General features: G+C 34.0%; 1 protein-coding gene and 1 pseudogene across 2 annotated transcripts in view; one reads left to right on the forward strand and one right to left on the reverse strand.

Moving 5' to 3' along the window:
* The window catches only part of PIBF1 (progesterone immunomodulatory binding factor 1), a 227,033-nt gene that overhangs the window by 160,187 nt on the left and 42,271 nt on the right, over nt 1–24,575 (reverse strand). Inside the window, exons 6-9 of the mRNA XM_079138952.1 lie at nt 22,562–22,695; nt 19,619–19,727; nt 19,155–19,336; nt 17,889–18,014 (exon numbers count right to left, since the gene is read on the reverse strand). Of these exons, the coding sequence (XP_078995078.1) occupies nt 17,889–18,014; nt 19,155–19,336; nt 19,619–19,727; nt 22,562–22,695 (551 nt within the window). The remainder of the gene's footprint in view (nt 1–17,888; nt 18,015–19,154; nt 19,337–19,618; nt 19,728–22,561; nt 22,696–24,575) is intronic.
* Nucleotides 13,933–17,881, forward strand: LOC306660572 (vesicle transport protein SFT2A-like; annotated as a pseudogene). Its single transcript has one exon. The product of its transcript is annotated as a vesicle transport protein SFT2A-like (transcript).

The raw sequence follows: 24,575 nt of genomic DNA on the forward strand, positions 1-24,575 counted from the left end.
TGGGTTCGATCCTCAGCATCACATACAAATAAAATAAAGGTATTGTGTCCATCTACAACTAAAAAATATTTTAAAAAAACACGTCAATCATTACAAATTCATCAATAAAACAGTTTATGAGTAAGAAACGAATAGCTTAAAAACTATAGTACAGGCAACTCATTAAAAAGAAAAACTTACTTTTGTATGCTATTATATAAGTGGAAATACAATCTAAAGTAGCTATTATAGCCAGGTGTGACGTTGCATGACTACAATCTCAGTGACTCAGGAGGGTGAGGTAAGGAAGATCTCAAGTTGAGACAGGCCAGCCTCGCCAACTCAGCCTCGCCAACTCAAGAAGACCCTTAGCAATTTAGCAAGACCCGTCTCAAAATAAAAAATAAAAAGGACTAGGGATGTAGCTCAGTGGTAAAGTACCCTGGGGATCAATCCCTAGTACCAAAAGAGGGGAAAAAAAAAAGATTAAAAAATAAAAATTTTAAAAAGCAGCTATTATAAAATGGCATGGAAATGGCATATCATTATTTTCTGATGTCATTCTGATTGCAGCAACCTTTGAAAATATTCTATTATCAAACCAAATGAAACATGAAAAATTAATTTTAGAGAGACTGAAATTCTCAAAGTATACAAAACATTTATGTATTTTTCCTTCCTAGATGATCTAAATATTTTAGTCAGCAAATTACCACAAATTGGTTTCAATTTTCATTTTTCAAACAAGCTTCATTATTCTAAGTTATTTCAGCAGTAGAATCCCAAGTAGGTCACATTTATAGTACTAATTAAACATAAAAGCTTACTTGGTAGATGGAGATGCTTCAGTTCCTAACTATATATATTTCCTATCTTGTAAAAGAAGGATCATTTGGGTTCCATAGCTTACCTCACTGTGTCACCTTAAGCCAGTGCTTAACCGCTTGGTGTTTTAGTCTTCTCATTTGTATAAAACAGAAGTAATAGTATAACTTACAGTTTGTGAGAGTGTTATGACAACTAAGCAATTAACCATGATCATTAGAAATAGCACTGAGTCACAGGGAAAGAAAAAAAATACAGAAGCTACCATTAGGGTTTATAGGAAGAGATATTAAGGATACTAATACATTCACCATGCCACAATCCTTATCATTCAACTAACTATAATGCTATGTTAAGGCATAAGCAAAATCTAAGGTCACAGAGAGGAGTAGATTTTTTTAAACTGGAATAAGAAAGATAAGGGAATAAGAGAAACATTTCAAAAAAGTGGCAAGTACAATTAAACCTTAGAGGATAAATAGGTAAGGCAATAAGAAAGAGAAAACCAAAAAAAAAAAAAAAAAAAAAAAAAAGAGGAGTTTTAGAAGCAAAGGCTTCTACAAGAGGTTCTCTAACACTCTAACAAAGGTCCTCTAATAGGTGTTTATGGGTAAGACTTCTGTGTAAATCCATATCTACTCCACAACCTGCATACTTTTATTTTTCTTTTATTATCAACTGACATATTTCGAATTAAGTCTGAGGGAGATAAATTGAATGCTTTCTTATTCTAACAATAACAGTAATAGTAAACACAGACTGTTTACCATATGTCAGAAACTGTTTTAGGCACTTCACACATGACTTGCTTAATTGTCATAACATTCTCACAAACTGTAAGTTATACTATTACTTCTGTTATACAAATGAGAAGACTAAAACACCAAGCGGTTAAGCACTGGCTTAAGGTGACACAGTGAGGTAAGCTATGGAACCCAAAGGCGAACCTAAAGAGTCTGGCTCAAGAGTCTGTGCTCTGAATCCTACTGTGTGCCTCTGTTAAGAATTCCTCTGTATCAGAAATACTTTCTCCTTAGGAAATTCTGACATTATGAGATTTATTATCACATGACTACCTCATAGCATAGATGTCAAATTAAAATTGGCCTTAAAAGAATTATGAATATATTATACATATGCTTTCATGGCCCATGGTATATAATATGCTTTTTCAAAATTACACTGGTTTGATAAAACAATAAAAACACTAGATGGACTGTATGCCTGCCATAGATAAAACACTAACTTCCATATAACTAATAAATAATCCATTCTAAATGATAAAAGGATTAGAAAATGTAAAGGAAATATACTTACAGAGAAATAGCAGGAATTCAAATATTCCTTAAAAGAGAAATCTGAAATATTTTTTAAAAGTCCAATCTGAGTGTACAACCAAATATAATTATAAACAACAGACAAAGATGTTGGGGAGCTGACCAACTGGGCATATGACAAATGTCTAAAAATACAAAAATACCAAGTCCTTCAGTATTTGCAGGAGATTGGTTCCTGACCCTGTGGATACCAAAATCCAAGGATGCTCAATATAATATAATGCTTATATAAAATGGTATAGTATTTACATACAACCTATGCATATCTTTCCATATACTTAAAATTATTTGTAAATTACTTAGAATGCTTAATAAGATGTAATGCTATATAAATAATTGTTATACTGTATTGATTAGGAAATAATGATAACAAGAAAAAGTCTGCACATGTGTTTCAAAAATATTTCTGGAGTTGGTTGAACCAGTAGATGTGGATGCAGATACAGAGGTCTGGCTATATGTCATCCCTAAAAATACTTTTATGAGGTTAATACCTGATTCCCCAAACTATATGTGACATAATTCTTTCATGTTGTTTCTTACTAACTCCATCTCTTATAACACTTACATATCCTTTTGCTGTATGTTTCTATGTGCAAGGTATATTGCAAGGAAAGATGGAAGAAAAGGGAAACAAAATTTTAATCATATGTAAAATGCAAAAGGAATGTGAGCATCTTAGTACTACAATTAGTGTCCAAATTATGTATTTTTTAACATGGGGTAGTTTTTTAAAGCAAAAGTGGGGGCTGTTAATTATGACAAAGAAACAAGCATAAACCACAAGGTTCCTGGACAAACTAGGAGATATGGTTAAATAAGAACATTTGAATCAGAAATTTAAATCTTAATCATTACTCTAAATAAAAGGTTTTAATATTATAATAGGTAGGCATATTTCATATATAATATCTGTCTCAGGTCACACAGTGAAGTAAACTATGGCTCCAGTGTATGCTGAATGCTACTGTGTGCCTTTCTTAAGAACATTTACTATTTATTATGTAATACATTATATAATATTTACTATTTAACATCATAACAAATAGACATATTTCATATGAAATATCTGAAATTTGTACAGGTAATTTAATATACATATGTTTATATAAAAAGTGTCACTTCTTAAAATAAAACCTTGGTACAAAATATAAATAAAAGACTAATGTATGGGATAACCTATTTTCTCATTATTACATAAGATAAATTTTATAGTACTAATAAGCCAAATCTAAATTTACATCTGAAAAGTGGTAAGAAAAATGTTAGAAGAATAATCAAAAATTAAACAACTTCTGAAATTCTAAGAGGAACAAATCAGAGTTTGGCAATGCCATGTGCATGCTTTAGTCTAAATAAAATCACTAATGTATGCCTTAGAACTTGAACTTTACCAAGAATAAAACAGTAAGGAAAACATAGTTGTCAGAAGAGCTCAGCAGGTACAACTAAGCAATCTATTATTCTCTTTCTGCCTTCATGTAGAATATTTTTGGTTAATAAAGTGAATATAAAGGGCTGGGATGTAACTCAGCTCTCCCCACTCCATCCTGTTCAATCTCCAGTACAAAAACAAACCAAACAAAAAAGATGGCATAAAACAAAACTGCAAATGGACAATTTTATCACTGTCAAGTAATTAACATAGGTGATTGAAAAAGTGATGTGAACAGCACATAAAACAACTTGAACAAAGTGTAAACTTCATTTAATAAATTTGAAAGAAGCTGTGCATTTCCTAGCCTCCAGTATAGTAAGCCAATAAATTCTTGTTTCATTATAAATTACCCATCTCAGATTTTCTGTAAAGCAGCACAAATGCACTGAGACAGTTGATATTTGAGCAAAGCCTTTCATTTTACACAGGTGAAAATTTGCTTTAAAATAGATCATTACATAATCCACATTATGGTTAAAGGAATATGTGTATGTGTCTGTGTGAAAAATTCACATAACAAAATATAAAACACTTATTTAAAAATCCATTAATGTGTTGAGGTTTAAAAGTACCTAATAGGTGGGCTGGGGTTGTGGCTCAGTGGTAGAGTGCTTGCCTAGCATGTGTGAGGCACTGGGTTCAATTCTCAGCACCACATAAAAATAAATGAATAAAATAAAGGTCCACCAACTAAAAAAAATTAAAAAACAAAGTAGCTGATAGAATAATACCCAACTGATTTCTAAATAAAAAAAAATGTATTGATTCATTCTTTTATTTGATAAATATATATTGAGCACATACTATGTACTAGGCACTAGTACATGGAAATTTAACACTGAACAATAGATGAAAATGCCTACTCTCATAGAAGTTACATTCTAGTAGGAAAGAAAGCAAAAGTAAATAAATATATAGTATGTTAGTTGGTAATAATTTCTCTGGGAAAAAATATAGCAAAGAAGGGACTAGAGGGGGAAGAGGGAATCCCCAATTTTTAATAGGGTGGTAAGAAAAGGACCATATAGAGTGGTTGACATTTGAATGTTAGGGAACAGGGCTTTAGGGTTATCATCTATGAGTTGGATGGGTAAGCAGTGGAATTGTGAATAAAGAAACTGAGGTAGGAACATGTCTGCAGGTAAAGGAAAAGGAAGCCAGTGTGACTGAGAAAGTGACAAGAACAGAGTAATAAAATGAGGAAGGGATAACAGCACATATCAGACAGTATCAAGGGCAATTATAATTGAAATTTACTGAGATGGGAGCTTTTTTTATTTGAGTAGAGGAGTGATTTAAGTAAAAAAGTGCTGAGAATAGACTGAAGTGGGTAAGGAAGGAAGCTGGGGACCACTTGAGACTACTGCAGTAATTTAGGCAAGAGATAAGATAATGGTGGCTTGGACCAACATAATACTGTCTGTGAGATGGTAAGAGATCATAAATTTTGAAGATACATCAAAATAATTTGCTACTTAATAGAATATGGAATATAAAAATGAGGGAGCTGAAGATGGCTTTGTGTTTTTGGTGTGAACAAGTGAAGTTATCTTTAACTGATCTGGGTAAGACTAAAGGTGAAGGAGGAAAGAAAGTAGAACAGGAAGTTTTCTTCTAGACATTAAATTTATGATGCCTATTAGATAATCAAGTGGAAATGACATGGAAGTAGCAGCAAAATATGTGATGGAGATGAGGAAGAATGAGCAAAGGGATCGAGAAGGGGGAAAAAACAATGGTGTAATATCCTGGAAGGCAATTAAAGAAAAGAATGTGAGCCACGTTTCGTGGCACATGCCTGTAAACCTAGCTACTCAAGAAGATGGAGGCAGACAATTCTAAGTTTGAGGCCAACCTTGGCAACTTAGCAACTTGTTTCAAAATAAAGTAAAATAAAATGGGCTGGGGAAATAGTTCAAAGGTTCAATTCCCAATATTGGCAGCAGGGGGCAAGAGAGAATGAATGTGTTCCTAGGAGCAAAAAATAGTCAACTGTGTTCACTGATGCTACTAGGTTAAAGGTGATGAGAAATGAGAATATGACAACTGGGTTTTGGCAATGAAGGTCTTACGGTCTTTGATAAGAAAGATTTCGATAGCTTTGCTGGAGTGATGAAGGTGGCAAAAGATTGGTAGATGATCTTTTTTAAATGGCAAGAAAGAATGAATATATGAAACTGTAGGAAATTGGTTATAAAAAATAGGCCAGAAAATAGGACAGTATCTCAAAGAGGAACTGGAGATAAGAAATGCTTTTAAAGATGGGAAAAAACATAGGTTTGTACATAGCTGTGAACTAGCTGGGAGGAAGAAAACTGACAATATAGGAGACAAAGGGGAGGATTTCCGGAGTTAAGTATTTGAGCAGAAGAGGAGGGATGAGGTCTAGTCAAAAGAATGTCAAGGAGGTAGACCCTATTAAAACAATCATACCATTTTACATTTAAAAAGTCTTCTTTACTAATTTCTACAATTGTAAATGCTTTCTAAAGTCTAATGATCTAGACCATTATGTAAAGTGAAATAAGTCAGCTTCAGAAAGTCAAGGGATATATGTTTTCTCTCATTTGTGGAAGCTAGAGAGAAAAATTAGAAATGAGACCAGCAGAGTTAAGGAAGAGGGCCAGGGGGAGGGGAGGAAGAGAAGTAAAGGCGAAATACTAAGGAATGAAACTGAGCACAGTGACATATCACTCAGTTATAAAGAAGAAATGAAATTATAACATTTGCCAGTAAATGGATGAAATGGGAGGATATCAAGCTAAGTGAAATAAACTAGTCCTAAAAAAACCAAAGGTCAAATGTTCTCTCTGATATGTAGATGCCAACCCCTAACAAGGGAGGGAAAAGAGAAAAAGTAGAGAAGTTCACTGAATTAAAGAAAGGCGAATGAAGGGAAGGGAGGGAGGATGGGAATAGGAGAGACAGTAGAATGACTTGGACATAACTTTCCCATGCTCATATATGAATAATGACCAGTGTAACTCCACGTCATGTTCATCCATAAGAATGGGATCAAAATTGTAATGGATTGCACCCTATGTATGCATAATATGTCAAAATACACACTAAGTCATGTATATCTGAAAACAAAAACTATGTTATAAGCAGGTACAACTATATCACAATGAATCCCACTATCATATAATTGTATCAATTTAAAATGTTTAAAAGGAAAAAGAACTTCTAGTGATTCATGCAAATTACTCTACCACTGAGCTACAACCCCAGCAAAATTTAGTTTTGACTTAAAAAAAAAAAAAAAAAAAAAAAAAAAAAAAAAAAAAAAAACTTTGGTCAATTTTCATAATCCTGACCAGTTAAATAGCAGTCTTCACTGAACTGTAGAGTCAGGCATTATCTACTTTTATCAACAAAACACTTACATAGGTAAATTACACTTCCTCTGTGTCTCACTTTCCTCATTTGTAAAATGGGGATACTAATCCCTATATCCTATAAAATTTGTTTTGTTAAATTCTCTTTATAATGCATATAAAAAGTGTTGAGGACAATGCTTGATGAACATTAAGTACTCAATAGGAGCTACTGTTAGTATGTTATCTAAATATGAAAATCTAATTAGAGATATAAAGGTATTCATTTAGAGAACAATAATTATAGCAATGTTTCCTAAGACTTTCTGTATAAAAGGAAAATGACAATCTATTTAATAGCACCCTGGGGAAATAGAGAAGACTGCTAAAAGGGCTCATGGTCCTTTCAGGCACCCTAAGGACTGTAGGGAATTCTATATGGGGCACATCGGATAAATAACTCTAGTAATAAACTTGGTCAGAGTTGCCCCATCAGTAAATGATTAGGAATGAATCATTATCCTCCTTTCTAAATCTTGTCTGCAACCTGAAGCTAATGGCAGTGACTTATCACCCATTGTCACTCTGAGACTACCAAAGTAACAAAGCTGGACTCTGCTGATGGTTTGCTTTTAGGACTCACTGAGTCCAATCAATTCTACCATTCAAATATTCTTTAAACTCAACTTTTATTCTCTTTCCACTTCTCATCTTCACCTAAACTCTGCAACAGCTCCTAAGCAACCTCCCTCCATGAGGCCCTCTTCAACAATAATTCACTCAATCTAAAACAGGAGCAAATTGTCACGCTCCTGTAAGTCTCTGGGAATTCCCTAATGACAACTGGGCCTTTAAAAATGTGGCACAATCTTACTTTCTCAGACTCTCTCACTGCCCAGTGAACTACACAATGAAGTGAATCTAAACTCTTGCACAACCTGAACTTACTTGGCTTCATATCTGGAACACCCCATACACCTTGGAATACTTAAATGTTATTAAATAGTGAACCCATGTAGTAATCACCTATTGGCATAAAGAATATAGTTAATAAAAGATGGCCAACAATAAAAATCCATTTGCAATTATTTGAGATGATACTAAAAGAATTATCTGTAAAAGAAAAATAAAACTGAAAAGATAAAGCAGAATATTTTTGAGTGTTTTCATAGAGAATTAAAAAATTATACAGCTATTTGGTAAGATAAAACAAAGAACTTTGTTTGTTTTAGAATGGTGAATGGAACCTCTGTAAACTAGTTCCAGTTCACCTACTCTAAGCATTACATATATTTAATCCTTCTAAATAAACCTAGATTCAAGATACAAAGTTATTTACCATTACTCCAAGATTCTACAGAAAATTCAAGTTCATGTCATAAAAATTACTTGTTGAGTACTTTGGGGAGATAATAAATTGAGGTCAAGATGGTTTTTACTGATAGGGTGGGAAATATAATCATTGAAGCAATACAGTACTAACTGTTACACTTAAAAGCATCTTTTCAATCTCCTTTTCTCTACTGCCTCCTCTCTTTCAAACAATTGTAAAGCGATTTGAATTTCTAGATTTAGTATAGCATCAAAGCATAATGAATACCTCTAACAAATTCATCCTTATCTTTTTTTGTAATAGGGATTAAATCCAGGGGTGCTTTAACCACTGAGACAAACCCCCAGACAAATCCTTTTCATATTGAGACAGGGTCTCTCTGAATTGCTGAGGCTAACCTCGAACTTGCTGTCTTTCTGCCTCAGGCTTCCCAGTCGTTCGGACTACAGGCATGTGCCTACGCCTGGCTTTCATCCATATCCTTTTTACAGTATAACTCAGAATATTTCTGTGTTTATAATAATGAGAATACCTTTGATAAAGATAGTTTTACTTCCTGGAAAAACTTAAAATCAGATGAATTTATTCCTTGTTATATTATCGTCTCATAGTACTAATTAGGGAACAAATAAATTAGCCATTTATGCAGAAATTTTGACAAAAATGACAAGCAGACCCTCATTATGGTAATAATTCCATGTTATCAGTCAACTTTTACATAATCATCTTCGTATTTAAATTATTGACACAATAGATAAAATATTTTACTTTATCACACACAGGCAAAAAAATCAAAATACCTATATTTATATATCATTTCATAATTGATAATGCAGTTTTCACATGTATATCTAATTTAGATCTCAAGGCCACCTTGTGAAGTATTAATAATATTCACCTTCACCATGTGAATTATTAATATTAATTTTCAAAAGAGGAAATTAAACTTTGGGAACATTAAATGACTTATCCACTCAGTTAATAAGTAGTAGAGCCAGTATTTAAGTTTAGTCCTTTGTTTCAAATCTCTTTCATATTATGCTGCCACTCAGGGAATAATGTCTTATTTCCAAATGTGAAGAGGGTATATAACATTTCTGTCACGAAATACCTACTAAGCAAGAAGTTATTTATATAACAAATCTCATCATCAGAGTGAGTTTTACTCATTATTTCCCATAGCTCCAAACTGGCACTTTATTTATTTACTTTTACTTTTTTGGTAGTACTGGTGATCAAACCCAGGTCCTTAAGCATGCTAGGCAAGTACTCTACCCTCTAAGCTAATCTTCAGCCTCACACTAGCATTTAAAAATAACTAGAAAGTACAGAAAAAGATAAGAAACCAAACTTACAGATTGAGCGACAGTAGACATATACATTATAATTCCACCTATGGTGTTTTTGATATATCCAATACCCAAGTTTCTCCTTGCGTATCTCTTAAAGTCTATCTTCTACACACTTCCTCTTCTTTCAACCACTTAGTTTCAAAAACTATTGGAATGACTACAAGATCAGATACCAAAATTAGATGACGTGAGTTCCATCTATTTTTTTCACATTCATGAATACAAAATAAAAGGCATAGAAAACAAACTAAGGTAAAGCATATTTTCTAATCTTTTTACTTTCTTCTAAAAATATTTAATGAGGCAGAGGTGAGGAACTAAATACAAATACTGAAGTGTAAGTACTTTCTCTATTCTAATTCATATTGAAACAGCAATACAAATAATTGATACAATTATATATCTAAGTTCAAAGCAAGAGATTAATTTACCTAGATATGCACACGAACTAAACATGTAAACTTGTTCTGAATTGTTTTGTAACAATGAATACTAAAAACCTTTCCTTAACATTTTAAGCTCTAAGATATCAGAATAAATAATTAAAATTTATATCTACCACATGGAAGGACTAGTGGGATGCAAATTCTACTACAGTTCAAATCTGCCATAATGAAGAAATTATGATCCATAAAGATTCTGCTACATAAAATATCAAGTTAGATTACTAAGTTTAAAATTATAAAGGCAAGCTTGTACAACTAACTGTTGGCAAAGGCTCAGATTGCAGTTTGGCACCACCTGGTGGCAACTGTCCTTGTGAGAATCAACATCTGTGGGATTCATTCTATGTCCTGTGGCTGGCTGGGGAATCCAGGGCAGCCCCAAACTTAGGGATCGGCTAGTTAAATGGTATTCTGTTGTATATTGGGGAACAGAACAACCATGGAGACAAGAAAATCTGCTTCCAGAAATGGCTCTGTTGGCTATTCTATCACAGCTTTACCAAGCTACCTCTACTAACCGTCTTGTAGAAAAGGGGCTAATATATGTAGATGTATGTTCTGATACCATACTTTTTTTTTTTTTTTTTTTTGCGGTACTGGGGATCGAACTCAGGGCCTTGTGCTTGCGAGGCAAGTGTTCTACCAGCTGAGCTATCTCCCCAGCCCACCATATATTTTTAAAAACTTTTTTTTAAAGAACAATGACTAAAAAATTAAGAAATTCTCAAAATGATTGCACAGCAAAGTTTATGTGGCTAAATAATTAGGAATAACCATGCATTTTAGCATAGAAATGATCCTCTGAACTTTAAGGTTAGATCAGCCAACAAAAGTCCATAAAATCCACAAGAGAACTGAACCACAGAACTAACAGTACTTATTGTAAAAGAGAAATAATATTACCTATACTACTGGTCAGTCTCTCTCTCTCTTTCTCTCTCTTTAGGGGGCAGTACTGGGGATTGAACTCAGGGGCACTTGACCACTGAGCCACATCCCCAGCTCTATTTTGTATTCTATTTAGAGACAGGGTCTCACTGAGTTGCTTAGCGTCTTGCTTTTGCTGAAGCTGGCTTTGAACTCACAATCTCCTTGGTGTCTCTTATATCCAGATCTTTCACCTAATGAATTCAGAATCATTTTTTCAATATTTTTTATTGATTCATTATAATTGTACATAATAATGGGATTTGTTGTTAAACATTCATACATATGCACAATACAACAATTTGGCCAACATAATTCTCCGGTATTTTCCCTAATCCTTTTCTCATTCCCATCCTTTTCCTCTGGACTCTCCCTACCTTTCTTTTCCTTTTTACTCTCTAGCTTCCACATATGAGAGAAAACATATGACCTTTAACTTTAACTTATTTTGTTTAACATAATGTTCTCAAGTTTCATCCATCTTCCTGCAAATTTTGTTCTTCTTTATGGATGAATAAAACTCCATTGTGTATGTATACCACATTTTCTTTATCCATTCATCCCTTGATGGACACCTAGGTTGGTTCCATAGTTTGGCTATTATGAATTGTGCTGCTATAAACACACACACACACACACACACACACACACACACACACACACACACACACACACGCCTCTATGATTTACATAGTGGTTGTACTAATTTGCAATCCTACCAACAATGTAAAAGTGTTCCTTTTTCTCCACACCTCTCCAGTCCTTATTATTGGTTGCATTCTTGATGGCTGGAGTAAGATAAAATTTCAGTGCAGCTTTGATTTGCATTTCCCTAATTATTAAAATATGTTGAACATGAATCATATCTTTCATCACCATATCCTACAGGCACTCCAAAGAAACTAAATTATGCTTTCCTACTAAAACCTTGTATTTTTTAATATTTTAAAAACTATATTCACCATCCATGCAGCTACCCAATCCAGAAACATGGCATCCTTAGCAACTTCTTATCTGCCCAATCCAATCTAGTCACTGAGTCTTACTGGGTCTATTTCCTAAACATTTTTCTAATATGGCCCATCTCTGCTACTAATTATTCAGTTCCATCATCACCTCTCATCTTGATAATAGAAACAACTTCTAAAAGTAGCCTCTTTACCTACATCTTATGTCCTTCCTATCTAATTCTCCATATAGCAGTAATCTTTTGATAAAAAACAAGAACATATCATGCCTTTTCTTAAAATCTTCCCATTGTTTGTCACAGGTCTTACACATGCATCATTTGGATCTCTATTTCCCCCTTCTGTTTCATCTCTTATAACTTCCTGCCTTTCAATTTATGCTTCAACCATAATATATTATTTTCAGTTTGTTAAAAAATTTTCATTTTGTTTTGCCCCAAGGTTTTGATATATGCTGGTCTTGCATTCCCTCTCCTTTCCTTAATTTCTAGTCTTACTCTTGGTCATTACACAGGCGTCCTCCAGGAAGTCTTTTGTGTTTCCTACCAAGGCTTCGTTAGATGCACAAGGGATACCAATCTTTATCCAGTCATACTCTCCATTATCAATCATACCTATAATAATTTATTCTCTGCATTTATCCTCCATGAGACCACCAGCTTTGTAAAGGTAAGCGTCATCACTTTTATCTATGGCACTTCGTACATAACTGCATATAGAGGCCTCAATCAATGTTTGCTATATAAGAAAATTTTGTTGCTTTGTGAATTACATGAGAGAGTAAACATAATGCTTTCTAACATTTTAAAGCTTAGCATAAAAACTAAGCATTGGGTCTGCATTTTGAACACTAAGAGAGTGTGGGCACAAGGTATAGGATGCTTCTTTCCTAATATATGGCTGGGACCAAGCAAATTTTTGCAAAATATTAAGAATTGCCTTGAAATTATTAAATTGATCTGTATGCATTTCTCTCCAATCTCCTGATGACCCTTCTGCCCTAAGCAAGGACACTCATTAAAATGTCATAGCATTGTTTTGAACATAAAGAGACAATTAAGTACAAAAGCAAATGAATCTTAAAATTATAAGGGTATGTGAATAAGTCAAAAAAATATATATAGACAGCATGTTTCCATTTATATGATACTAACATAATGTGAAAAACTAAATGATATTGTACAGAAATGTTTAAATGCTTATTTACTGATAACACAAATGAAAAAATTCTAAAGAAAATCGAGGAAATCATTAGCATAAAAGTCAGAGCCAGGCATGGGGGAACACGCCTGTAACACCAACAACTTGAGAGGCTGAGGTAAGAGGATCGCAAGTTCAAGGCCAGTCTCAGCAACCTAGTGAAACTAAGCAACTTAGTGAGACCCTGCCTCAAAATGAAATATAAAAAGGGTAGGGGATATGGCTCAGTGGTTAAGCACCTCTGGGTTCAATCACCACAATACCAAAACATAACAAAAAAGTCAGAAAAGTATTTGTCCTTATGGAAGGTAGGAGTGAAGCAGGAAGGAACTCAAGAACATTCCTGTTGTACTGCATTTTCTACCTCCTGATTTGGATGGTAGGTAAAGTGATTTAATTATAGTTATTATTAAGTGTATATTTAAAATTTTTTCTGAACATCTATTATATTTTATATATACATGCAAGATCAAAAAAGAAAACAATCATGACATAGTAACTAAACAAAAAAAATAATGTTATTTACACAGTGGTCTAAAATTTCTTTGAACTACTTTGAAAAATATATTCTTAGGATTAAAAACATGAAGGTTAGCTTAGAACTTCAGATGGCTTACTCACAAAGGATTATGGAGCTCTGCCTAGTAATTAAAAATTCAAACACTAAAATATAAACTAAGTGTAAGGACACCCAGAAGTATTTCTATTTTTACAAAAATAAAAACATTACTTTTAAAAAATTTAATGTGATATATTTTATATATAAAATATATATATTTCCTTATATAGATATATATATATTTCCTTATCCTTGCTTTGCTGGTGGTCAAAGCATATACTTAATGTGATTATTGGTAATATGGCAATCAATGATCATTCAGAATTTTTATAATAAAACATTCTTTGCTATTTTCATTGTAAATAAAATCCTAAATTATGACTATATCATAACTCTTAACCAAATGAGAGAAAGAACTAGAGAGAAGGGGCAAAAGAGACTAGGCACTAAATATCTGTTGCAGGCAGCAAGGGCATGATTACTTTTGTCTTCAGTAGTTAAAGTCTGTATTAATTTCCTTGGGCATATAATTCTATATAAACCTGTAGAAAAAGATCTAACAGGTAGATAATAATCTATGCATACTAAATTTATGAGGAAAATAATGATTTGATTTTTCATTTAACTCATAAGTACCAAGTAAATATCTTTAAAAAGTTCTATTATAAATTGTATATTTAGTCCCTTATCACCATAATCATTTTCACAAAAGAAACCCAAGAGTGAAATCATACTACTTAAAAAGATTTCAGCATTATCTTAAATAATTCTCCCCCAAAGCTATATTAAAATAACAATTTAACAGTAATGAAAAAAAAAAAAATCTTTGCCACTTAACACCCAAAAGGATAATTCTATGTATGTAGTTTTTATAGTACAGGTCATCTTATAAATATTATAGCATAGGGTAGCTTTTCCCTCTGGAATGAAGAGACCGAAACCCCAAATGTCCTACTACTATATTCCTAGTGAAAATGGAATGTACATGCTAATTAAAGATTATTTAAGTCTGATTTAAAGTATTCCTGACAACAATCAAAATATCCCACAAAGAAGTGCCAATAAACTAGAATGACAATGAAGGACACTCCAAAAAATTTTTCCCATTAAAATATAAACTTTCAAAAGCCACATTAACTGTAAAGTTGGTATATAAAATCAACTGCATTGGATATATAAAGAATTCAAAAAACTTAACACTAAAAACAAATAACGCAATCAATAAATGGGCAAAGGAACTAAAGAGACACTTCACAGAAAAAATATGGTCAACAAATACATGAAAAATAAATACCGTCAACAAATATATAGCAATTAAGAGAAATGCAAATTAGAACTACACTGAGATTTCCAGTCGGAATGGCAACAATCAATGTTGGTGAGGATGTGGGGAAAAGAGTACACACATACATTGCTGATGGGACTGCAAACTGATGCAATCATTCTGGAAAGCAGAAAGTATGGACAGTCCTCAGAAAACTTGGAATGGAACCACTATTTGCTTCAGTTATCCCACTCCTTGGTAACTTAAAATCAGCACACTATAATGACACAGTCACATCAATGTTTATAGTAGCTCAATTCACAATTGCTAGATTGTGGAACCTAGGTGCTCTTCAACAAATGAATAAAGAAAATGTATACACACACACACACACACAATGGAATGTTATTCAGCCACAAAAAAGAATGACTTCATGACATTTGCTAATACAAGAACAGATCTGGAGACTATTATATGAGGTGAAATAAGTCAATCCCAAAAGCCAAAGATCAAATGTTCTCTCTGATATGTCAATGCTAACACACAACAAGGGGTTGGGAGGGGAAGAATAAAAGTTCATTGGGTTAGACAAGGGAATGAAGGGAAGAGAGGAAGGATAGGAATAGGAAAGACAGTGGAATGAATCTGACTTAACTTTCTTATGTACAGATATAAATATGCCATATGAAAAACATTCTACTGTCATGCATTAAAAAAAGACTAAATAGTAAATAAATATACCATACTGAATCTCCACATAATGTACAACCACAATTGGATCCTAATTAGAATTTGATATACTCCATGTTTGTATAAATATGTCAAAATAAACTCTGTGCAACTAAAAAAATAAAAAACCCTGCCACTGAAATAAGTAGCATTAATTTTTCCCTAAAGTTGATAATCACTAACTAGGAGAACCAGTACATATGCACTGGTCCCAAAATAACTGCGTGAATAAAAATATTTCTTCAAGATTATCTAACAACATTTTTTAGGACCAGCAGTTAAATTACGTTTTTAGGAGAAATTATTGGTATGCTATAAGAAGTACTGGTATGACTTAGTACCCTCTAATTTCTTTCTTTTTTGGTATCAGGGATTGAGCCCAGGGTTCCCTTATCACTGAGCCACATCCCCAGCCCTTTTTTATATTTTATTTTGAGACTGGGCCTCACTAAATTGCTGAGGTTGGCTTTGAACTCATGATCCTCCTGCCTTATCTTCTCCAGCCACTAGGATTATAGGTGTGTGCCACTATTTCCGGCTCTAATTTCCTTTTGATCCCTGTCCTTAATCTGAACTGAGGGAAAGGCAAAACACAAGTTACCCTAGTACAAAGAGATTATGGAGTGGCTAGTGATGCAGTTTGTGGAGAAGCTGTGGCAGGTCCTGAGTGGCCAAAACTATAAGGAATAGGGCCTGACCATGCAGGTCCTGGATGCCTCCTCTCTTAGGTTCAACACTAAAATAAAATGATTTATCATATGCTTTGTAGCTGGCATTTTTTTTTTTTTCCCCCTATCCTGGGAACTGGACTGGTGGCTTCCTAGTGGCATAAAGCTTTTTTACAATGTTTTACACTTGGAAATCTTGCTGCATTAGCCAATACATTCTTTTTAATGGGATCCATGAAGCAGCTGAAGAAAATGTTTGAAACAACAAGACTATTTGCAACAGTCACTATGCTTCTGTACTTTGTATTCACTCTGTGTGCTATCTTTGGTGGCATAAGAAGGAACTGGCCTTACTATTCTGCATATTGTGGTTCTTGTCAATGACCTGTATAGTCTGTGGTACACCCCATATGCAAGGGATGTTTAAATGCTGCTATGCTGCTCTTCTCTCTTAATCTGAAAATCAGGAACTACCTGTGGAAAAGAACATTGGGATGTCAATAGTCCACTATTAGTGAAGTAAGCTGTTCCTGGTACAGTGATCATTTCAGTGACAACTGCCGCAACAACTTAAGACCCTTTAGGGGACTGCTAAAACCATACACTTGATTGTTAAATGCACGTAGCTTTAAATTTACCGTGTCATTTACATGCTCTTTCAAAGATAAGGTGATTTTAGTCATTGCCAATTATAAATAAGTTTAGCCAGTTTTTTAATGTTTTCAAACCAGTTTTTGAAATGTGAATTTTATTTATCTATTTATCTATCTATCTATCTATCTATCTATCTATCTATCTATTTTGCAGTACTGGGGATCAAACTCAAGGCCTTGTGCTTGCGAGGCAAGCACTCTACCAGCTGAGCTATCTCCCCAGCCCGAAATGTGAATATTTAAAGAAGAAATCTGTGCTGTGAGATATATTCAGCTTATCTGGCTTTTTAAAAATGTCTGCCTTTTTGTTTGTTTGTTTTTGGTACTGGGGATTGAACTCAGGGGAACTTTACCACTGAGCCACATCCCCAGTCCTATTTTGTGTTTTATTTAGACAGGGGTCTCACTGAATTGCTTAGTACCTCACCATTGCTGAGGCTAGCTTTGAACTCATAATCCTCCTATCTCAGCATCCTGAATTGCTGGGATTATAGGCATGTGCCACCGCACCTGGCAAAATGTCTGCTTTTAAGGCATTTTTTTTAACTTTAAAAAGGAGAAACGTTTTACTGTAAGCCTAAAATTGCTTATGTATAAGAAAAAATAACATATATGTCTTTACAATTTTGAAATAAACCCAACCTTGGGTAAAAAATTGAGATAATAGGAATATCAGAGTAAAAAGGTCTAAAGTCTGGTAACCCTATACTAAGCTAGTTATCAAAGATTTTTAGAATTTTAATATTCCAATTTTATTTATATTTTAATTTATGACAAGTTTTCTTTAGGCATTAAAAAAAGACATGTCTTACAGAAATGGTATTTAATTTTGATAAAACTTCTATAACCTCCATAGACAAATAAAATATTACACCAGTTTTGTTTTCTTTTACCTGTTTTCTCGTTCATACATTTCCCTAGAAGCACTTCGAAGCTGTTCAATTTCTTGATTAGTTTTCAGTCTGATTTGTTCTAGCTCATCCTGTAGTTTATTTTCATATTCCATTTTATAATGGTCTCTGCAAGGAATCAAAAGTAGTATCTATGAATTTCTTTCATGAAATAAATAGGCTTTTGTCCAATAAGATTTAAATCTCTTGATACACCAAGATACATATATGCTCTATATACCATGATTGGAAAATGTATTAATTTTAGATATAAAGTTTTATAATTCTCCAAAATGCTATTCCAAATCAGTTGCACGTAAGAACACAACCTGTCAAACATACTGCTTCAGAGGTATACTTACTACGTGAGTAAGTCCTGTTGGATACTTACTCATCTTCAAAAATATTTTACTAATAGTTTTTAATGCATATGGATGAAGTTTGAAAACTGAAGGCATACAGAATGAGCCTTCATTTAAAAATAATAATCTGGTGTGGTACATATGAAGGCAAAAATAATGTTAACAAAAATACAAAACCAAAATAACTCTGACTTTATAAATTGTTTCTTTTTATACATAACAACCATACACAAGATGATTTTTCAGGAATGTCAAAATATTACATAGGGTAACGTCCAGCAGAAACTGATGGAAAAAAGTACTAATCCTAGGAAGAAATTATGAACATGTGACTGTTAAAAATTAAAATTTTAACTTTATTTGATGCACTGATAAAAATAAATAGCTCAAGAATTATAAGGGCTATTAGTTTAAAGAATCTCTAGTAGCTTATATACATCTATAGGAAGAGAGGAAGCAGGAATGAAATGCAGGGAGTGTGATTCCAGGTCTTGGTACATAAAATAACATGCAACAGTGCCCCCTCATTCTTTTATGTTTCACAGTCAGGAAATCATCAGCATACTTGGATTTTCTTCAAAATGGTACAGGAAGAGATACACTTTCATTCAAAATATACTTATAAGAAATCTTAGTTACAGGGAATTTAAAAGATTATGTCATAAGACAGTTTTAGTATTTATCTCTTTATCTAAAAGAAATAATTTTTTGGTGTTATGGGGAAAGTCACAATGTTTTTAAAAAAATCAACTAGGAAAGAATATAAGGAAACAAAATAGAACATTATCTTAATATTGTTCTATAGATTTTTTTAAAAAGTATACATCTTCCTCAAAACTGGGAGTTCTCCCACAAAAGATGGTGCTAATTTATATCTATTTGTTGTGGAAAATAATGTAATTCTTGCCTGGATGTTACATATTTTTCATACATCTCTTCTCTAGCCTTTTTGGTTTCTTCAAGTTGACACTGAAGTCTTTCAAGGCGATCCTCTTCATGGGCACAGCGCACACTCAACTCCATGTTTTGGCGATTGAGATACTCTTTATCCTTTTGTAGTAAAGTAACTGTCTGCTGTAAGGTGGCCACCTATGGGTATATAGAGACAATGTCCAGAGAAATGCAGCCTTACTCTTCCAGGTTGATTCTATTCATTTCTTTCATCATGCTTTCTCTCACCACATAAAAACTCTTCTTTCAAAAAGGGCTAATTCTTACCTTGCAATTGTCTATCCAAAAAGAGCTATTAAAAGTCTATTTTTTCTGGCAACTACATCAAAAAGGAAAACTGTCTCTCTTATAATTTTACCCCAGGCTATTTTCCACTAATATTATACAATAAAATATAAGTGATTCTATTTATAAGTTTACCTCTTTTGATAATTCACTTCTTTCTTTAGCTTGAGTTATGTGAGAGGCTTCAAGTATTTCATGTTTTCTCCTGAACTCAAATACTTCCTGTTCCAGCATATCACGTTCACTATTAAAATAAAATGCAAATACACATATAATTATCATCATCATCATCATCATTATTATTATTATTATTGTTTACAGTGCTGCTGAGTATCAAACCCAGGGTCCTGGGCACACTAGGCAACTGCTCTACTGAGCAATATCCCCAATCACCCCCTAGAGTGAGCATCTTCAGGAAACTGAACAGACACATTCAGGCTGGTGCTACTTTATGAACTATGTACAATATTTTCAATTTAGAAGAGCCTCTGTTCAAAAACTTGTTCAGATAAATATCAATTTATTAAACTTAAAATAAATATGAAACCTACACCATCAAGAAAATAATAAAATTTTCTTAAGGTATACTTTGGTATTTTTTTCATTAATCATCTTGAATCTTAACTTGAAGCCAAAACTTTTAAAGAACTTGTATAGCTCCTAGGCTTTCAGTTCAATTAGGGTCAAAAAGTTCCTCATAATTTATCACTCAGATTGCACAGCACATATGTAAGCAGACACTCCTATAACCATTTCATTTACAAACTGCTTATAATTATGCAGATATTCTAACTACTATTTTCAGGCTAGCTCTCTCCTCAGAACACTAAATCTAAGAATTGGATCAAAATCTACAACAGGCATCTTTAAAAATGAGCAGAAAAATTGATTTGCTAATGCAACTACTCCTCTGCAGTCAGAAGTAGTGCCGTGCACTTCACTGACCTCCAGGCACTGCATGGAGAGAGCCATTAAAAGAATTTTTTTTTTTTCACCAGCTCTTTAATAACTCATTTAGATTGTATACAGATCCTGTTCCCTAACATAAATTTATCCAAAGGTTTTAGATTCCATTGATGATTATCAATCAAATATTAATAAGGCTACAAAATGGTCATCCTAATAGGCATACACACTTACTAGTTGGCATTCTACTCTGCATATTCTCTTTCCTTATTTATTTATTATTGGCATACCCTCATGGATTCCTGTTCTATTAATGGATTATAATTCATTATTGTCTATATTCACTTTTATATTCAGGTTGTACTGTATTATACTTAGCCAACTGGAATCTCTTTAAACCAGTTACTGTTTAAAGAGGTATTGAATTGAAACTAGAAGCATCAATATAATCTTACCCATGCCTATTAAGCTTCCTCCCTCTACTGCCTTAGCCTACTAAAAGGTTCAAGAAACTATGACCCATGTGGTAATGACCACAGCACCCAAATCTTAATCTCTAAATAGCATCACCCACTGAAAGAAATGAGGACGCCTTAGAGAAAGGGCTGAAGCAATGACAACATAAAACTGGGAACAGTATGCTATGCCAGAAGGAGAGGAACTGCTAAAAGAATAATAAAAAGATACATTCAGGTGTAATTTAATGATTTTTAACTGCCACATGGAATTATCAAGGGCATATCCCTCTGTCCATTTTCTTTTAACCACTTTACTGAGTGAACCAAAAAGTTCAGTTTGAATCCCTCGTTTCTTTTTCTGTTCCATTTCTAGCACATGAAAATGCTTATCATGCTTTTTGATCAAGGCTATATTTTTCTTTCCTAGGTTTTTATTATAGAAAATGAAAACATATATAAAAATAGACATGATATAATGAACATCCACACTCCCATCATCCAATAAGGATCAACTCATGACTCATCTTGTTTCATTTATCCTTCATTCATGGTCCCTCTGGATTATTCTGATAACTATACTTGTTAGTTTTGTCTTTTTATATTTTATCTATGATTGCTACAGATTTATAGTGGAAGACAGGGCATCAAAATACCAACCCAAAGTATTATCTGACCATTGCAATCTACTTCATTTTAAAAATGCATCTCTTATACTATTTATATCTATGATGCACCAATTAAAAAAAAACCTAGTAAAAAATAAAATATAATGCTTCTTTTGAAATCCAGCTTTATTCAGAAGGTCACCAAGTGTAGATCTCATAGATTTGAAGCTCCAAAAATTACCATATTTTGGCATAGCAAGACTAATAATAATAACAATAACAATAATAAATACCATAAGTCAGTCACAGTGGGACTAGAAATGCCAATGTTAAAGAGCTAAATCTTTGCAAAGTCACTTGTGATATTAAATAATTTATAACTTAAATTATACAGCTTCAAGCATCCATCCATTCATTTAACAAAATAGTAAGTGACCATTATAATTCAAGAATTATTTAAGGTGCCAATAGATATAACAGTGAACAATTAGGACAAAGTCACTCCAAATACATGTACATGATATATATATTTTAAAACTTTACACCTTTGAGTTTAATTTACATAATACAGTTATATATATTAGCACCACCTCACAGATGACAAAACTTAAGACTCAGAATGAAGAGAGATTTACCTAGGAACATACAGATAAAGAGTGGTTTATTACTGTACAAACAATAGAAAAGTATATTGCAGTTAAAGGAAGATATTTGCCATATTTACTTAGTAGCAAAGTATTTGGGAAACATGTTCTCAGAATATTTTTTTTTAAAGAGTGAGTGTTTTTTGTTACAAAGGAACAGCTCAAAAACACTTCCAAATAGGTAGGTGGGAGGAAACTGAAGAATTTAATTTTATTACATAAAAATGGTTATTAAATAACATTTAAAAAATCTTTATACATGTGGGATTTTGTGGGGTTCCCATCTTATTTTTCATTTTAAAAGACAGCAGGAACTTCTAAACAAAATAAAAAGAACAAATAAAAATAGAACATGCTTTTGTATGACAAACAAAATACAATTACCAATGCTGATAGTGAGAATTCAAGTGACTGTGATTTGTGTCAAAATTGAGAACAACTATTGAAGCCATCTTAATTATTTACCTCTTGACTTTATCATAATTCTCTTGACGGTAGTCACCTTGCTGAATTAACTTCTTCGTGTCTGCTAATTCTAAGGCCAAACGTTGACATCGAATTTGAAGTTCAGAGTAGTTTCTTCGATCTTCTTCATGTGCCTATAAATTAAAGAAACATTTCCAACTAAACATAGTTGACAAATTCTGTATTGAATCCTTCTGTTAAGCTGTGAATATTCTCATAATAAACTAAAATATCCCGAATTTTTCTACACCACTTAGTAATTTTCCCCCAAAGACAGGTAATATTAAATTCACAGTTGTTTGTAAGCTCGTTTGTTTAAAACCTAAATTGTTTTTCAAATAATATGACAACTATGTTGTTACTTTACTAATGTCAAATAACTCTTTTCAACATTTATTGAGTTACTATTAAATGCCAGTGATAAAGAAATGAATAAGACACGATCCTTGTTCTCCAGGAGTACACAATTTAGAGAGAGTCATATGACTGTAAATATCTACAATAAAAAAGTTAATGAAGAGATTAATCATGATATTAAATTGTGATATACAGGAAAAAAAATTGTGTGACCTTGGAAAGCATCTTTATATTCACGTTCCCTGTACTATCACTATACCAGTAGCACATATTCACTGAGATATGAGGAGAGAGGTAGAAGTGAAAATCTTAAAGTACATCACAAGTCCTGGACAATCTGACCTGCTCACCATTCCCCACAGTCACACTTCATTCTCCAATTCAACTTCTTTGAGTGTACTATGCTTCCTCTAATTTGTTGCCACTATCTTTGCTTCCTTAAAAGAACCATTCTTACTGTTCTTACTGTACCATCAGATTAGTTTTCTTTGTATCTCACTAGAATTAAAACATCATAAGGACAAGGACTGTCAAGCTCACCAGTGGGTCTCCATCATTTTACACAGTACCTGATATATAAAGAATAAAGTGAGGAGGATCCAAGATGGCAGACTAGAGGGTGACTGCATCTCCTGTTGCTCCAAAACCCAGGATTCAAGAAGGGGAGGTATTGAGAGACTCAGACCAACATAGAGCCATTGGGTGAGTGTCTCCCACCAGGTGAGGCTCGGCCCGGGCGGCAGCCCGGACAGGGGCAACTTCTCGGAGCAGGGCAGGGCAGCTAGAGTCTTCCCAAAGCAGCCCTGCTTTCGCCAGTGGCAGGCTCGATCCACAGCCAGCTTCTAGGAAGAGGCCCGCCCAGTGAGAGCTTTTCCACACAGAACCAACCCCAAGCCCTGAACCCAGCAGTGGGCCCCGGCCCATACGTGGCTTCTCGGAGCAGGGCAGGGCAACCAGAGACTTCCCCAAGCAGCCCTGCTCCCTCTGGTGGCAGGCTCGACTCACAGCCAGCTTCTAGTAGCAGGCCGCCCAGTGAGACCTTTTCCGCACAGAGCCAACCCCAAGCCCTGGAACCAGCGGCGGGCCCCAGCCTACAGGCGGCATCTGGGACCAAGGCAGGACAGGGAGAGGCTTTCCCCTAGCAGCCTGGCTCCCTCAGGCCAGGGCAGGCCCTGTCTATAGCCAGCTTCTAGGAGCAGGCCCGCCCAGTGAGAGAATTGTCACACAGAACCAGCCCCCAGCCCTAGACTCAGTAGCGGGCTGGGGGCAGCTTTCTTCGGAAGCACTGCATTATCAAGTTCCTCCAAGACTTCAGGCTACTGAAGGCTGGGAGGTGATATACTGGAAATCTACAGGGACACTATAAGCCAAAGAGGAAATCTGCAATATCTCAGAGTCCCACTGATATCTGACCAATATGAGAAAACAAGGGAAGAAAATGTCCCAAACAAACCTAGATACTATATCAATAAAACCCAATGACAGCACAGCAGAAGAAATGTCAGAAAGGGAGTTCAGAATGTACACAATTAAAACAATCAGGGAAGCAAACAAGGAGATGAAAGAGCAAATGCAGGCATTAAACGATCACACCAATCAACAGTTAAAAGAGCAAATATGGGAAGCAAAATATCATTTCAATAAAGAGGTAGAGATA

The sequence above is a fragment of the Sciurus vulgaris genome, assembly GCF_902686455.1.
Source record: "Sciurus vulgaris genome assembly, chromosome: 4".
Taxonomy (NCBI): Eukaryota; Metazoa; Chordata; class Mammalia; order Rodentia; family Sciuridae; genus Sciurus; species Sciurus vulgaris.